Genomic DNA, 15,861 nt, shown 5'->3' on the forward strand with positions numbered 1-15,861 from the left:
ATCTCAACTTTTCTTTCATAGAGGGCAGCACAAATCAGCCCTCAAAAGAGCGGGAAAAATTAGTTGATTTTAAATCTCCCAGAGAGCAGCACAGCCAGCACTCAAAAGCGCGGGAAATTCAAATCCGTTTCCGGCAGACAATGTTGTCAAATCTACTTGACCGGAAACGCGTAAATTAAGCGGATATCCGCTGTAATTTAAATTTCCCGCTGTTTCGGTTCGAATAAGGAAAATTCGGAATGAACCGGTCTTATCCAATCAAAACGCCTGGTTCGGAATTTGCCGTAAAATTCCTGTCATTTAAAACGCGGAATAAACGGAACGAACTAAGTCAATCTTCAGCAATTTGGCAACATTTTGGCACCTAAGAACAATGAATTCCCATGAAAACAAAAATGAGAGGTTATCTTGTAGTTGATGTGCAGAAAAAAGAACTAAACTAGTAAGACTTTTGCGGTCCTGACTCATTATTTATCCTTTCTCATTTAAATAAACATCAACGAGTGACTATGGGTGATTCGTCAACGTTTGATGTTGAAACGGCTAAAGGTAATTACTTCAATCTCACCTTTATATCATAGCATCTGCAAATCCATTTTGCGCCCATCATGTCGGATCTTTTTGAAGATCGAAAGGGAAAATAATAGGTGAAGTCATGTGGCCTCTTATCTTCATCTCCGGAGACTACAATTAATTCCAGTGAAGTATAACTGCAAAGCATATCCTTCATAGAAGAATGAGTTCTGCCATGACCAGATTGCTTGGACTACTATCCTGACAGCAGAAGCACTAGGGTGATCCATCGCATTCCGCTGCTTTCTGAATAATAAAAAAGTTTCACAGATACCTACATGATTCCAAACATTTAGTGTTGATCCTTTAAAAGGAGCACCTTTAGATTGTAGTTTGACTTGTTTTCACTCTCATTTCCAGCAATGAGACCTTCCGAAGACAGAATTTGGTCTCTTAACTGAAGCCCCTCTGTCAAGTCAAAGATATTTCTTGTTCATGTCTGAAGTAACTAAATTGAAAACATTGGACTTGCCCAAGAATTGACAAGTATGTATGCATCAGTGTAGCAAACGCATGCACTCCGATAAAGCACTATTTCTTGTATTGAAGGTTCTTATCAAACAAAATTTAAGTTAAGTACAATGGGTATTCTTTCTGTGTTAGTTCTGACCTACGGGTTGCTTGATTTGCATTTAAAGAGTGAAATTTTCACATAGGTATTGAAAGAGGAGCCTAGCTTGCCTCGGGAAAATTCTGACCTCCTGTAGCCATTCAATACATCTTGAGCTCCTTGGAGAGAAGAGGGTTCCACGCTTCTCCTACCTCTTCCCTCTCTTGTAAGAAAATTTGCTACGCCCATGCACATCTCATATCAAACTGTGAGACCCAGCAGCCCTGAAAGCTATGAGTTATCAAGAAATGAGCCTTTGAATACTTTTGACTGATGATAAAAAAGAAATTCAAACGTCTTTACTCAGGGTATCTAGCATCAGGATTTTCCTAATTCTATCAGGATTCATTCCCGATTTCATTAGGCTTTGAGGAAAAATCTATCATACATTTAGGATCCGAGGAAAGTCGGCCGTCCGAGTGGATTTTTTTATCGAGCTGTTTTTGTGAAGTTACATTCACCTAATTTTTCTCCGCAAAAAATCAGAGTTGGAAAAAATTATGAAATCAGGATTTAGCAGTCAAAAATCAGGATTTCCCAAAATGAAAAAAAAACTAGACACCCTGCTACTGTCACCATAAAGCTTTTCATTTTTAACTGAGAACTTACCTTTGAATACTGTCAAGAATGCTAAAAATAGAACAGCTGACTGTCAGTCGTAGAAATTCAATAACTTAGAACAATTTGGAACTGCACATCCGTGCCATGAACAAGAAAATATCTCTTCCTTGAAATGTTTTTGTGTGTCCTCAATACTTAGCATTACAGTAAGTAAATTATATATTTTTGTGAATGGTAGAAAATATGTATGCTTGGACCTCCCTATAATCAAGGTCCTAAAACTGATTTGGACACGGTTGGTGTTATAAATGCTGACTGCCCTTTCTTTGTTGGGAAAATTATAATTTTTTTTTTTTTCTTGCAGCTGCTTTAATGGATATTTTAGAGGCTTTTGAAAAACATGAACAAGCTCCTAAGTTAGAACAAGCAAAGAAGAACTGCGGCAATGACATGCTTAAAACAATGCAATATGTTTTCCCGATTCTCGTTCAAATACAAATGGACGTTATCAAAAAGTATGGTTTCTCCGACGATCGCAAAGGTTAGTAGTACAAAATTATTGCTGCCCATTTTATTTTGAAGGCACATCAGATTTTCTCAGAAACACAAAGCTGCCCCTTGTTTTTCCATGTATAGGCAAAGAAATTACATGATTTTGGGGGTTCTTTTTCCAAGAAGTAAAATAAAATCCCAGATGCTGAAGCTATCAGAAATACCAAAACACAGGAACTTATCAGCAACCTCAATTTTCAATGTCCTCAGCAAATTAATATTTATGCACTTCTCAAAGCAAAAAATAATTGTCAAAAGTGCCTTACAGTACAATCAAAAGCGCACATATCTACTTTGTGGTACTCATTGCACATGCTCATTGTGCATGTAGCTACATTTGTTATTGAGTTACCTCACATCGCATATCAACCGTAAACTAAAAAAACGCATATCTTGATTGCGGTGTTTCAAAATCTCTGCTCTCTTTTTATTTTATCAATGGAAAAAGAACCAACAAGCTCTTGCTTCAAATTTTCACATCATATTCTTCACTGAGAAAAAAAAATCAGCGCTTCAAGAATTGATATTGGGTATTTTTTTCCTGTAAAAACATTTTATGTCACGACAGTTGCAATTCCAGCAAGTTGGCAACGCTCTTAATACCTACTTAATTTGAATATATTGAGTATTTGAGAGACAGGCTGCCTCACCTAGAATCAATTTTTTAATGTACATTTGCTTAAGAAAACAACGGTTTTGCCAATTTGTGAGAATCGCCACTATGTAAGGAGGTCTACAGCAACGCAAACTAAGATTAGCATTTCTGCAGTTTGGCCGTCGATATTCTCTAAACTATCCAGATCGTGATCATGGAGTGATCAGGTACAAAACGAAGGCGTAAGTCCGCAATCACATATCTCGTTTGCAATGTCTGAACATCTCTGCCTCTATGTTCTTTTTTTAAAGGAGAACAAATTGACATCATTCCTTGAAGTTAATGCAGAATTTTCTTTGCACAGAGAAGAATAATCACGGCAGTTTTAATGAATTGCTGTTGAGTAGTTTTAATTAGTTAAGAAATAAAGTATGACAGGAAGTCTATGACGTCGCAAACCGATTTATGTGATTGCCGACTTACACTGTCGAAAAGGAATCTCAATGATGAATAATACATCCATGAGTTTCATTTAATTTAATTTTTACTTTAGAAAGCAAGTTCAGGTTGTCTCCTAGTCTGAAATTCTCTGAATCCGGAAATAGTACTGATTTTTCAAGCGCAGTCCGAAAGTATTAAAAAAGTGGTGTGGTTACTTAAAATAGCAACAAAGTAATTGATAACTTATTTTACATTCACCTCTTTACAATACTTAATGAACCAAAGCCAAACTCTTCTTAAAATTCAGACCATTTTCCAGCCACATAAGTAATTGAGTTCCTAATCTTCCTTTGAACTTTTATATATTTTAGCCAGAGATTGGGGAAAAGTAGGTAGGGTGAATAATTGCTTTTTTCCTACCCTTGAGATCTTGAATGATTTGTGAAATAAAATCAACACATGGAATAAGTAAGTAAATCAAGAAAAAGTGTAACCAAACTGTTCAAGTCTAGGTTTCCTCAGAAAACATAAAGTATGACAGGAAGTCTGCAACTGGGATTCGTTTCTTAGCCATATGTACATAATCAGTTTACAGTTCAGATAGTAACCAAGAGAAAAGGTACTGGACCATAAAGCGTTAGGGAAAATAGAGGAATGGCAGCGAGAGGTTCTACACTTGTCAAATCCCTAAGCTAATTGAAATTTGTGTAATTATACTCAACTCTCCGAAGAATTTGTTTTTGTCGGCAAAAAATCCCTCGGAAAACCTGACCAGATCTCGTTTGTCAGTTGGCGGCCTGCAACAGAAACCCTGACTTTCCTCATGACTTTGGTGTTGGTTCATTTTTTTTCTATCTCTCTGCTGGCTCAATTTAATTTGGAAATATTGTTTCAGGAATTGTCCAATTCACACAAGAAATTAAAGTGTTGGAACAAGAAGATGAGACCATCATGAACCTTCATGGCCAGATACGTAGTTACTTTATGCCACCCATAAATATCACTAATGAGGCTTTACTCTAGTGCATACCGTCTCTCCTTCCTCAGTTCCTTGTACTTTTGTACCCAAATTTTTAATTATATTCTGATCAATTTTGTGTTGAACTAGCATGCAATCTGTTTGAAATGAGAAAATCCTTATATTGGTTAGATTAGCACATGATTGTTTTTTTTTTTACTTCCCACCAATTATTTTAATCTTGATGAGTCGTACAATCTTTATTGTTTCATTTACATTATTATGAAGTAACAGAAATATTTTGACCAATCAAACATCAAAACACAAACAATTGGCATCTCAAGTAAGTGATGTTACTCATTTAACATCCTTATCATACTTAATTGATTTAAATTTGGTCTTTTTTCTACCCAGGGTTTTGTTGTTAACTGAAATATCTGTCCGTCATTTTTATTGTGCAATTTTCTCCCCTTTAATAGTTTCATAAATTTACCCTCTAAGTTTTCAGTTTTACTATTTTTTTTTTCTTCTTCTTTTTTTCTTTTTTTTTAATTCATGTAATTACACATTAATATATCACCATAATTATCCAGTGACCGAGTTTTCTTGAAAAATAAAAAATAAAAATTGGCAGCAGTTACACGAAAGAAGTCTGTCTGCAAAAGGTTACCTTTGTAGGTGATCTCATTTGCATAAATGCGTCTAATTAACATATTATTTGATGCTGGTTGTTATGGCATAAGTTCTTTTCTCAAGTTTTATTGTATCTTGGTGCATCATTGTTTCGGAAGATCTCTCTTATTTCTTCTGGTTTTTTTCTTAGGTATTTAAATGTTTTTTTGGTTTTTTTTTAAAGATTTGCCACTCAAGTGCTTTTAATTTATCATTTTACTTCTTTGATAACTTAATATAATTGTTGTCCCTTTTTTATATTGTAAAGTGCTATTTTTTATACCTACTTTTTTAATCCTCTTGTCAGCTGGCAAGAATACTTACAATTTTGTATTTTGAATGTATGAATAAATGTGTTTTATTAAAAGGCGTGCCTTTCTCTTGGCTTTTTTCGATTCTAACTAAAACCTCTTCTTTTATCCATAACTTTTCATGTTATTTTGCGAAAAGTTGTTCATGTTTGCTGTAAAGCAGTCCTGTCATCAACAAGTTAAAATTTTTGGCCTGCACTTGCATTGTGCAGTGCCATTGTTTATATGGACATGACTCTAAAAAATTATTGCATTGAATATTGAATTGACGAAACTATTAATTGAGTTCCCCCAACTAAACAGAATAAGAATTGTACATCAGCGTGAGTATGTTGAAGCAATAAATAAAGGAACAGGATTTTTCAGTTCATGAGTGATATGCACTATGTATAGAGTCAATTGCACAGGTACATACTCATTGTCAGTCCAAAAATAATTTTTGTCGGAACGATTCAGGAGTCATACAAGCCGTGCCAATGACTTTTCCCTTTGCAGAAAAATCATAAAATCGAGCTTTAATGGCCATCTTTTAAACCTAAATGTTGTGAAAAAAAAATTTGCAGGAAATATCTGAACATGCATTTCGACGGTGTAAGTCCGCAACCAAGTATCTCGTTTGCAGTGTTTGAAAATCTCCGCTCCTATTTTATTTTTTCAAAGGCGAATAAATCAGCATCGTTCATTGAATTTTAAAGAATTATCATGTCACAGAGAAGAAAAATCTCAAAAATTTTTAGGAATTAGTATCGAATAGTTTTTCATCAATAAAATAAAGCATAATAGGAGGTCTGCAGAGTCGCAAACCGAGATGTGTGGTTGCGGACTTACACCGTCGATTTCTAAATTAGGATAGGTAAAAAAATTCATTCTTGCTGCTAAGATGTATTTCTCAATTCTTCGTCAATCTACCAACGAATTCATTTATTTTACATCTTTTTGAGGTTAGAGAGGAACCATCAGAGGAAAACCCATAGCAGGTTTGCATATTAGGAATGAATATTGTAAAATGTAACATCATTCATGTTTTCCGCTGACCACACAAGCCCGCAAAATTAAAAATACGCGGTAAAAATCTAATTTCTTACTACTTGACTCAAAGAGTAGTTGGGTTAATTACAGGCTAATAAACTCATAAAAAAAAATTAAACCACCTTAAAGAGTAAATAATTTATTTTTATTTAGAAGTTTAATATAATTTGTACACTTTTTGTGGCATACCTTGGCGAAAAAAATAAATTTTAATAGTCTTCTGGTTTAAGCTGCTATTTTGACTTGGATGGTTACCAGAGGCCTGCAACGTCACCTGAAAAATTGACGTTTCACTTCCACGTTTCATCGTATCAACCCCACGTCGATGATAACGGTTGTTTTGAAAGCCGATTGACTGAAGCAACGTCGTGGAGCACTTCAGCCGAATATTTACTCAAGAAGTGGTTCTGAATTTCTCTTCGTTCACTTCTAAGTTTGTTAAGTTCCCATACATCTTAATTAACAATGGTAAGTCAATCTTTCGCCTTATTCTCATCTGCTTTTTTACAATTTGTGTTACTTACATTTTAGTAACCTCAAAATGACAATCCATTTGATTCGCTTTTACCAAACTTTTTGATGAAAGTAAATCTCTTCTGCTCTTAATTATGCCTACTGTCGAAACTATCCACTTGTTAGAGATCTATAGACTTTGAGACAGTTCGCCTCTCATTTGAATGTAAAGAGGACGAGTTAAGTAAAGATGTTCCGCCAGGATGAGGAACAAGCTGTTTTCCCACAGGCTTGCTACATCATTCCTCCTCGGAAGCCTCGCGTACAGTTTCACAATCACCATCAAGTAACCACCAAAGCGTTGAAAACTTTTGCTCAGTATGTGAGCGTGGGTTTGCCTTTTCAGTTCTTGAGCACTAGCGAGGGAAACATTTTCAAGAAGGAAAAGTGGGCTAATAGTTGGAACTACCAGAATTACGTTGGCCATTTATCATAGCTTTTACTGATGAAAGTCTCCCCTATTGTCCTACTGGACTGAAAAGGGAGGAACTGGGAATGCCATAGAAAAGCAACCCAGTTTTACACAGACCTCTACTAACTGCACACACTTAGGAGAAAGTAAATAGGAAGCCACTTTTTTAAGTTGGTCTGTATGTTGGATGAATAAGATCAAGATCTACTGTCTCACGCTCAAAGCACAACTCACTTTGGTGAAGTGGCATTACTATCTATCAAAGGAATCATCGAAAGCTAACGGTTAATGCTCACTGATAAAACTCTGAGGAAGTGAAACAAGACTTCATAAGTAACTATGCCAAATTTCCTAATAGAGCGAGAAAGATGGAAATCTATTCCCACAATCTGTAGTAGAAGAGTAAAGATTAAATATGTTATCTAACCAGCAAGTGGCTAGCAGATAGTTAACTAAGCCCTGTATTATCAGAGTCTTGATCTGGGAATATTTTAATTATCAAAGCTGAGGTTAAGATGATCAATTTACTTAGGCCAAGCTCTCACTCTAATTTTAAGTTGTTTCATGACTGTAAATCATCAAACCTCATCAATTCTATAGGTTCATGCTCAGGCTGTGAACTGGTAAATAAAAATGCAATGCCGGTTATCATGACTACACTGAGTATAATTTACAAACATTTTTCTGTTTTCAGCCGGCTTCACCAAGTTCTGCCTCAGTGGGTGCAGCAGGGAGGTCTCCGTTGAAATCGGGTGCCGGACCCCGCACAGCTGGAGCTGCTGTCAGACAAAGGTAAATATCAATGTCTCGTTACATGCTCCTGCGGGTGGACTTTTGAAATTGATAGACAGAGCAATAGACAAAAAAGACGCAGAGAGTATGGATCGATCCTATCGGTTGAGATGGGTGCCTCTTATAGACTTAGGGGGGTAAATGACGGATTAACTGTCGGGTCTCTCGTGGGTTGTCGTTAGTTAGTCTATTATACTTACCTCCTTTGTCCAATCCAACCACCCATTTTAACCAATAGGATAGCTTCATTTTTTTTCTATCTCCTTTGTTTATCGCATTGTCCATCAATTTCAATAATCAGCCTGCTGGAAAGAGACAGTAAAGTTGAGCAGATAAAAATTAAGTGCAATAGAATGCTGCTAGGATTGGCCAATTTTATCTACTTGTATATCAATCTGGAATCTAAGTGAGTTGGGGGATTTTACCTATTTTTCCCAGAAGGAAGACTTTTAAAAATGGGACAGTCGCAAGGGATTTGTTGTCAAATTTTGTGAAAAAACCACAAATGAGGGGCTTGGAGGATAATGCGCACAAGTGCGATTTTTGTTATTTTGAGAAGTGCGTGTTTGAAGTTTCGAAATTACATGACTCCTAATGGCGGGAAAAAAGTTCAAACTTACGTTTTGATGTTTACGAATTTGAATTCGGAAGCAAATTTTTCACAGAACATGCATTAAGACTAGTTTTACTTGAATTCATTAACATCTCATTTTTTCAAAAACTTCACTTATGGGACAAAAATTAAGGAAGTAAAGTTTTGGGCTGTTTAAATTTTAGCAATTTTATTCTTAATTTAAGTGTACTTTCCCTGTTTTAGTGTATTTTCCGAAGGAAATACACTATTGCATTCTCCCATGATGTCGAATCCAGACCTGAGACATTGTGAAGAGCACCGATCACGGGTCGTAGATCACGAAAATATATGCCATTCAAATTCATGTGTATATATATATGTATGTATATATGTATGTATATATGTATGTATGTATGTATGTATGTATTTCCGCCTTTTGAAGATTTTTCGATTTTTGAGTGGTTATATCTTTCTTACGTTGAAAGATATTTTGACCAATTTTTTTGCATTTTGTAGAGACTCATTAGGACTACTATTCTGCGAAAAAAAAATTGAAATTTGAGGCAATAGATTTTGAGGGGTGGGGCTCGAAAGTGGGGGGAGGTCAAATCTTGTCCACTCGATAACTCGAGCGAAAATGAATATTTTGAGCTGAAATTTTTACGGGTGGTAGTTCTCCTCTAGGACTGGTTTGGTATTGAATTTGAGCTAAATCGGCCGAGCCGTTTAAAAATGGCGAGCTTTGAAAGTTTTAGGCGAGGGGTGCGCGGCATGAGGGGAGCCGGCCGGAGCAGGGCCGCACAGTGGGTCGGGGGAGAAAGTTTTTGGACAAGCTGATCGTCGCACAGTGGGTCAGGGGAGAGAAGTTTTTGGACAAACTTTTCGTCGCACAGTGGGTCAGGGGAAGGAAGATTCTGGACAAATTGTTCGTCGCACAGTGGGTCAGGTTAAATGATCTGTTCTTGAACAAAATCTCACCATTTAACCGTCACAACCTTTCGCAGCGCGTTCGCTGGCAACGTACGCAACTACTATCTTGTGCTCAAGAAATTAATTCATTCCCTTACAGATTGATTCCCCCCCCCCCCCTTCGGAAAATACACTCTTCCCGCGGTGGACGCGCGGGTCGCTTAAGAAGACAGAACAACTGGAATGGACACTCAAACTAAAAAGCGCGCGCGAAGCGCGCGTCCTGGGGGGGCTTGGGGGGGCGAAGCCCCCCCAAAAAACCGGCGCGGAGCGAAGCGGAGCGCCGGTTTTTTTAGCCTTATTTTCATTCTCAAAACCTCTTTTCTGTTTCATTTTTCAAACAGGAAGTCTACCATGACTACAACAGCTGCCAGGAGTAGAAATACAGGAAACGGTGGCATGTGGAGGTATTACACTGACGATTCTCCTGGTGTCAAAGTGTAAGTTTATCATGTCATTTATTTTTTTTATCTCACTGTAAGTGTAGATGTATCAGGAGAAGAAGGTGCATATATTTTAAAGCATCTGCTTGTGAGAGAAGTTCATTATTTCATCATTTTTTCTGGTAGAGAAAGGAATCATTTTCCCTTTATATAGAAAACAGCAGTGGGTCTCTAAAATATAAGCACTGTCTCTGTTCGCTGTCTGAAAGAGTTAGGAATATTCTATGATATATACAATTAGCAAAATGAATATTCTCTTTTGCTGCTGAATCTAAAAGTAATCTTGCTTTTCTCCACCAGCAGTGAACCACTACTCAAAGTACAAATCTAAGTATTCTGATATGTTTCCCTATTAAAATTTCCCATAAAACACAATGTGCGCAGCAAATATTCTAAAATTAACTACTAACCAAGATACATAACAAGGTCTTAATCCAGCACTGGCGACAAAAAAGATTCAAATTCCCTGCTCTCAAGAAAAACCAGACTCTAAGGCCGGAATTTTAAGACGTTACTCGAAACTTCCTCGACTCGAGATTTCCTTGAGTACGCTTTTCGAGTGTCCTCGAGAATTGACGGTATTTTAAGACGCGACTCGAAATTTCCTCGACTCGAAACGCGCTTCGAGTCACCTCCAAATTTCCTCAAGTGAATTTCGTTGAGTCAATCTCGAGATTTTCGTGAGGGAGGTACTGAGGTCCCTCAAGGGAGTTCTGAGGAAACTTGGTTGAAAGTGATTTGTTTTGTTATGAAAGTGAATTTGAATGAAGTGAATTTTTTTATGAATTTTATTGCTAAAATTTAATTTTACCCACTTTCCCTTGTTTACTATAGATATGTATGCTATTTTTCCCTTCAAAGAAAAAAGTATACTGTTTTGCCTCTAGAACTTCTCCTTCTCAGTTGCAACTACCTTACGACTTCGGTGTTTTGAAACGGTAGCTGAAGGGCGATTTTTGGGGGTCACGGACATTGAATTTCAACATTTTATATTGTCATAGAGGGTTAATTTTTCAGAGTAAAAAAATCCTTAAATCCACCCCCGTGCGAAGAGCATCCCCTCCTTTCCCTCAAAGCTTCATCAAAGAAAGTGAACCTCAGAAAGAGCTACTGAAAAGTACAGCGCCACGGGTACTACGCATCCCAAGTAGCACAGTGCAACGAAAATATTGAAATTAAATTGCAGTTTGATTTCAATACAATTGTAATTTTTTTACCATTAAATTGCAACATTTTTACATCATTTAGTCGATTTATGCTGATTTTAAACAATCAACAAAATGAGTTCCATGTGTCAGAAAGATAGGCAATATGCAATGCATTGAAAAATTGCAACAAGTTTCAATAAACGGGACCCCTTCAAATAGGAGCTAGGCAACATACACAACACTCAGTGGAATTGCAATATTGTTACAATGTAATTGCTACTTATGGCAATCTGTGCACTTGGGATTTTGGTCATGCACTTTACGAAGCTACTTTCAAATTCAAAGTCCTCATCAAATAGTGATCCTAATACAATTCCAAGGGCATTAATGGGTTTCATTTGACGTGGAGTTGATGTAATTGATGTTCAATAAAATATTTTTATGATAGTTTTAAAAGTTATTCCCGTTTTTTGTCATCTAAGACATTACATCGTTTGTTTCGGTGAAAAAACATTTGGTTCCCTAGGGTATTGTTTTTAATCAAAAATAATAACTTGCAAAAGTCTATCTTGGTTTTTAACCTAATTTACTTTAATTTAAACATGGGTTTTCCACGAAGTAAAGAAATAGCTTTCATCCTGAATTCATCTTCGTCCCCCGCCCCCCTCCTACTCCTCTAAAAAAAACCTGAAGAACCTGACACTGAATTTTCAGTTTTTCAGGGAGAAAAATGTTCGAGCAACTCATTATTCCCCCATTCTTTGCTAACACTCCTGTAGGTAACTCCCTAGAAAATCAACATAAAAATTGACAGATTGGATTAAAAATGGCCTCATTTACTTCTTCAGTAAAGTGAGGCAGAATAATGATTTTGGGGCCTCAGATTTCTAACAACTGAGCGCCGAGTCTCAGAGAAACATACAAACAATTTCCACTGGTTAGGCTTCCAGCATGAATTCCTTAAAAAATTGATTTTATCAGGGCGATTTCTAGTGACGCCATGGGTGCCAGGTATTGCTAAAATAGTGAGAGCATAATTAAAAACATACAAAAGGACACGAGAAAACACATGAACATGCTCACTCTAACTTTTTGCACCTTGGCCTCTCCCTCCTTCCCCCAAAAAATCATCATAAGAACTAGAGGAGAAATGAATCGCTGAGAAAAGATCAAGTTTGTCCCATCAACAAAAATGAAGCAATATTTGAGTGAGGAATTCCAATGTTTCTGAGAAGAGAGAATCAAATCAGTTAATTTATGAGCAGCTTCACCACTTCACTACAAATGTGGACACTTGGTGACGAAGTAGTTTTAGCTAAGCATGTAGTCAAAACAAAATGGGCATTTCAGGTCAAAGTTAATAGCGGAACCTAAAAGAAAAATACTGTGTGCTGAGGGAATGAAAGTTATAGAACATGATGTCATGAATACTCACAGAAAATCAAACTCTCTGCACTATATGGTAGAATATTTGAAGGATGAGAGGGTACGTGGATGAGTGAATTCAGAGGCTGATGAGTTGCGTTGAAATTGACAGCTGTGGACAATCAATCCATGGTCTCCGCAAATTGTTGAATATCAAATCAGCGGAGAACCATGATCTTTGAATGAGACAGCCACTAGATACACAAACTGATGAGGTAGGTTGCTCTCTTAAATGCTGGGCAATGGCCATCTTGGAAACTCTTGAGTCTGACACTTTGATGAGAATAGCATTCGAACTGCCCATGTGCTGCAGTTTGTCAGGATAAGTGAGTATTATGACTCAGTAGAGATTCCTAAGGTTCAGGATTAACTTAGGTAAATACCTGAGGGCCAGGAGACCGCACACATTTTAATTTCAAAGAATTATGAGCACTTGACATACCAACCCAAAGAAAAGCATCATGATAGCAAAGTCCTCTAGATTAGGCAATCAGTTGCGCATCGCTATTAGAGCTTGCTCATCGCATGTTGAGACGAATGTGATTATTCAATTTTTTCAATTTATTAATTCTTCAATTTACACAATACAATAAAAATACATAATCAACTTCCCTCTATCTGATCAGCTCCCAGTCAGCAGCAATATAACAGGTTGATACATGCTTTCAGACAGCACCATTGGTGAGCAGTGACAAGAAAATACTAGACTTTTGTCTCAACATACACTCAGTGAGCTCTAAAACACTTATTAGGTAGAATAAGATTGATAGTCATGAGAGATACGAATCGCTTAATGTGGCCTATGCTTGTGCTTTCAGAAGCCAAGTAGAAAACTTCTATTACATCATGTTCAGAAACTGGAAAATGAAGAAAATCCTTATCTCTAAAGTCACAAATCTGCTCAATAGGTACAGTGTTTAATGTTCAATGTTGACTCGATAGAACTTGTGTTTGTGAAGACCAGCTGACGACTTGATGAATCACAATCTTAACCAAAGGGCTTTGAAAGAAGATGCTTTTGAGTGAGGGTATGGTTTGTAATTTTTGATAAGTTACCTGAGAGAAAGGGATATTCCTTGCTATAAATCACATGCGGACAATATAAATGAAATAATAAAGCACAGGGTTTCATAATTGGTACGTATTTGAGACGCTGACGCTTAGATAAGGGCTACACAATCAACTTTTCTCCGGAGAATAAATCACGCATTTCCGAGAAATTTCACAAAGAATTCATGATGGAATACATGAATGTAAAAATAAGCACTGAGGAGAAAAGAAAGGTTCAATCACCGAGAAATTTACTTCCATTCAATCGCATGAATGTTAAGCATCTGTGGTGTGGGTTTAGCCGTGTTCTCAAAGACGATTAGGATCCATTGAACGCTTGAACTATGACAAAAAGGGCTATATCCCATAAAGAAACACAAAAACCACTAAGAAATCGAATTATTAACTTTGAAACAATTAATTAAAAGGATAACTGGTCTGGCACTGATAAACAAACAAACAAATACAATGAATGGCCGGGGCCGCCTTCTCACCAGTCACCATCTCACGAATGCATTCTCTAGCGGATGAATCAAAAATTAACTCATGGCCCGGGAATTTATGAAAGTAGCCGCTAAAGTTTAATTTGACGCACTTTTCCATGATTATTATTCCAAATAAATTCCTAATCTGTTCTTTAATTGACGTTGAACGTCATTCTCTCACCTGGAAGCCATTTTTTTTTTTTGGACGACGGAGTTTCGAGTCGAGGAGATTTTCGAGTTAAGTAGATTTTCGAGTCGAGGAGTTTTTTCTCGAGTCGAGTGAGTTTCGAGTCGAGACGGTTTGGAGGTTCCTCCAGTCGAGTAAATCTCGAGTCGAGGAAGTTTCGAGTAACGTCTTAAAATTCCGGCCTAAGTTAATCAAATTAGGCCCAATAATCGTTTTGGCAGATTTCCCTATCACATAGTACTCCTTCCTTGCTCTGTGGTTTTCTCAGTGTAAACGACATGCAACAGCAGAACTGAAACTCAAAGATCAACGTTGCTTTATTTTTTTATAGCAGAGAATGTTTTAATAATGTTTAGTGTGAATTTAAACTCAAGTAGGTTGTGGTTATTTTCATACATGAGAAGTTAAAGTTCATACATCAAAGAATGTCAATATCTTGATCAGGAATCCCTATCGATAATGTTTGTTGCGTCAATTGTTTTCTACTTGAAATTTTGATGAGAAAACACATAATAATGCTTATTTTTGCGCCTTATCTAGTGTTCCCTCCTCCCGAAAATCTAGCTTCTTTTTGGCTAAGTTAGATGGAGATTGTTGATTTCCTGTGAAAACTAGTTTGAATCAAGGAAATCAGCAGTCATTCACTATTCATGGTTGCCATGGGTTTAACGTTTCAAACAACTAATTTTGCCTAATAACTACTTTAAATCTGGCACATATGTCTTTGTAACTGTCTGGCATATTTTCGATTGTCCAGGAATTTTATTTAAATGCGTTAGGGAAGTTACGGAAATTTCAGAGAATTTCATTTTCTAAATTTTGCAGTGACCCTGTTTTAATAGAGAAGAAAAGAAAAAACAAAAGACAGATTATTATTGGATTAAGCACCAAAAATCTACCCCTCTTTAACCGTTGAGTAGGTTGCCAAGTGCTTTTTTAGTTTTTTTCTTTCATTTTTCCTCTTCTTGTCGTGTGTTATTATTTTTTCGAAAGCAGTGAACTAAAAGGTTTTTCTTCTCTTTGCAGTGGTCCAGTTCCTGTCCTTGTTATGTCTCTCCTCTTTATAGCCTCAGTGTTCATGCTCCACATCTGGGGAAAATACAACCGGTCTTGAAAAATTTTCACTTCAACTCAAAGCATTTTTGATTCTGCTATTCCTCACCTGCCTCAAATCTATTTCCCTCTCATCGAAGTGACAAGTGGCAGGGATCATTTGTATGTATTTCAACATTCTTTTTTAAGTTATTTTTAAGGGAATTATTGTAAATTATGATTATGTCTATGTATGTTATGTTAATTTAAAGTAAAATTTTTATTATCTTCCAATCACTCTGGCGTTTTCCTTCCTTCATCCGTTTGGAGCATCATAAAATTATATTTACCTCTAAGCTGATTCTTAGTGATCTAAGGCCAAGACGCGCCACTATGTTGCGCTGCTTCAAGCTCTGCGTCTTGGAGAAGCAATAATTATTGTGCTGTATAATAAAATACAAAAAACTGATCCAAAATGTGTAACAGCATTAATACCGAGTAGTATGACATTGAATTACACTGCAGATCT

At 36.7% G+C, this 15,861-nt stretch overlaps 2 protein-coding genes and 1 long non-coding RNA gene across 4 annotated transcripts; 2 read left to right on the plus strand and 1 right to left on the minus strand.

The window, feature by feature from the left end:
* Positions 1 to 371: 371 nt before the first annotated feature.
* LOC109029711 (protein C10) lies at positions 372 to 5,341 on the plus strand. Of its 2 annotated transcripts, none has more exons than XM_019040298.2 (3): positions 372 to 549; positions 2,109 to 2,285; positions 4,228 to 5,341. In XM_019040298.2, the coding sequence occupies exons 1-3, from the start codon at positions 510 to 512 to the stop codon at positions 4,353 to 4,355; spliced, it is 345 nt and encodes a 114-aa protein (XP_018895843.1). In that variant the 5' UTR covers positions 372 to 509; the 3' UTR covers positions 4,356 to 5,341. The 2 variants fall into 2 exon arrangements, with proteins under 2 accessions (XP_018895843.1, XP_072158916.1); XM_072302815.1 differs by lacking the exon at positions 372 to 549 and adding an exon at positions 927 to 1,059.
* Positions 5,342 to 6,590: 1,249 nt separating this feature from the next.
* Positions 6,591 to 15,626, plus strand: Sec61beta (Sec61 translocon subunit beta). The gene is made up of 4 exons (XM_019040285.2): positions 6,591 to 6,770; positions 7,922 to 8,019; positions 9,907 to 10,002; positions 15,327 to 15,626. The coding sequence occupies exons 1-4, from the start codon at positions 6,768 to 6,770 to the stop codon at positions 15,412 to 15,414; spliced, it is 285 nt and encodes a 94-aa protein (XP_018895830.1). The 5' UTR covers positions 6,591 to 6,767; the 3' UTR covers positions 15,415 to 15,626.
* Positions 10,020 to 15,320, minus strand: LOC140225126 (uncharacterized). The gene is made up of 2 exons (XR_011900291.1): positions 14,483 to 15,320; positions 10,020 to 10,494 (listed from the first exon to the last, which is right to left on the minus strand). It is a non-coding gene; the product is annotated as an uncharacterized lncRNA (long non-coding RNA).
* Positions 15,627 to 15,861: the final 235 nt, after the last annotated feature.

Source organism: Bemisia tabaci, chromosome 7 (genome assembly GCF_918797505.1).
Source record: "Bemisia tabaci chromosome 7, PGI_BMITA_v3".
Classification (NCBI taxonomy): domain Eukaryota; kingdom Metazoa; phylum Arthropoda; class Insecta; order Hemiptera; family Aleyrodidae; genus Bemisia; species Bemisia tabaci.

Coding starts and splice junctions, on each gene's coding strand:
- Sec61beta (XM_019040285.2), top strand. Junction 8,020..9,906: donor GGAGCTGCTGTCAGACAAAG/GTAAATATCAAT, acceptor TTTTTCAAACAG/GAAGTCTACCATGACTACAA. Junction 10,003..15,326: donor GATTCTCCTGGTGTCAAAGT/GTAAGTTTATCA, acceptor TTCTCTTTGCAG/TGGTCCAGTTCCTGTCCTTG.
- LOC109029711 (XM_019040298.2), top strand. CDS start 510: ATGGGTGATTCGTCAACGTTTGATGTTGAAACGGCTAAAG. Junction 550..2,108: donor TGATGTTGAAACGGCTAAAG/GTAATTACTTCA, acceptor TTTTTCTTGCAG/CTGCTTTAATGGATATTTTA. Junction 2,286..4,227: donor TTTCTCCGACGATCGCAAAG/GTTAGTAGTACA, acceptor ATATTGTTTCAG/GAATTGTCCAATTCACACAA.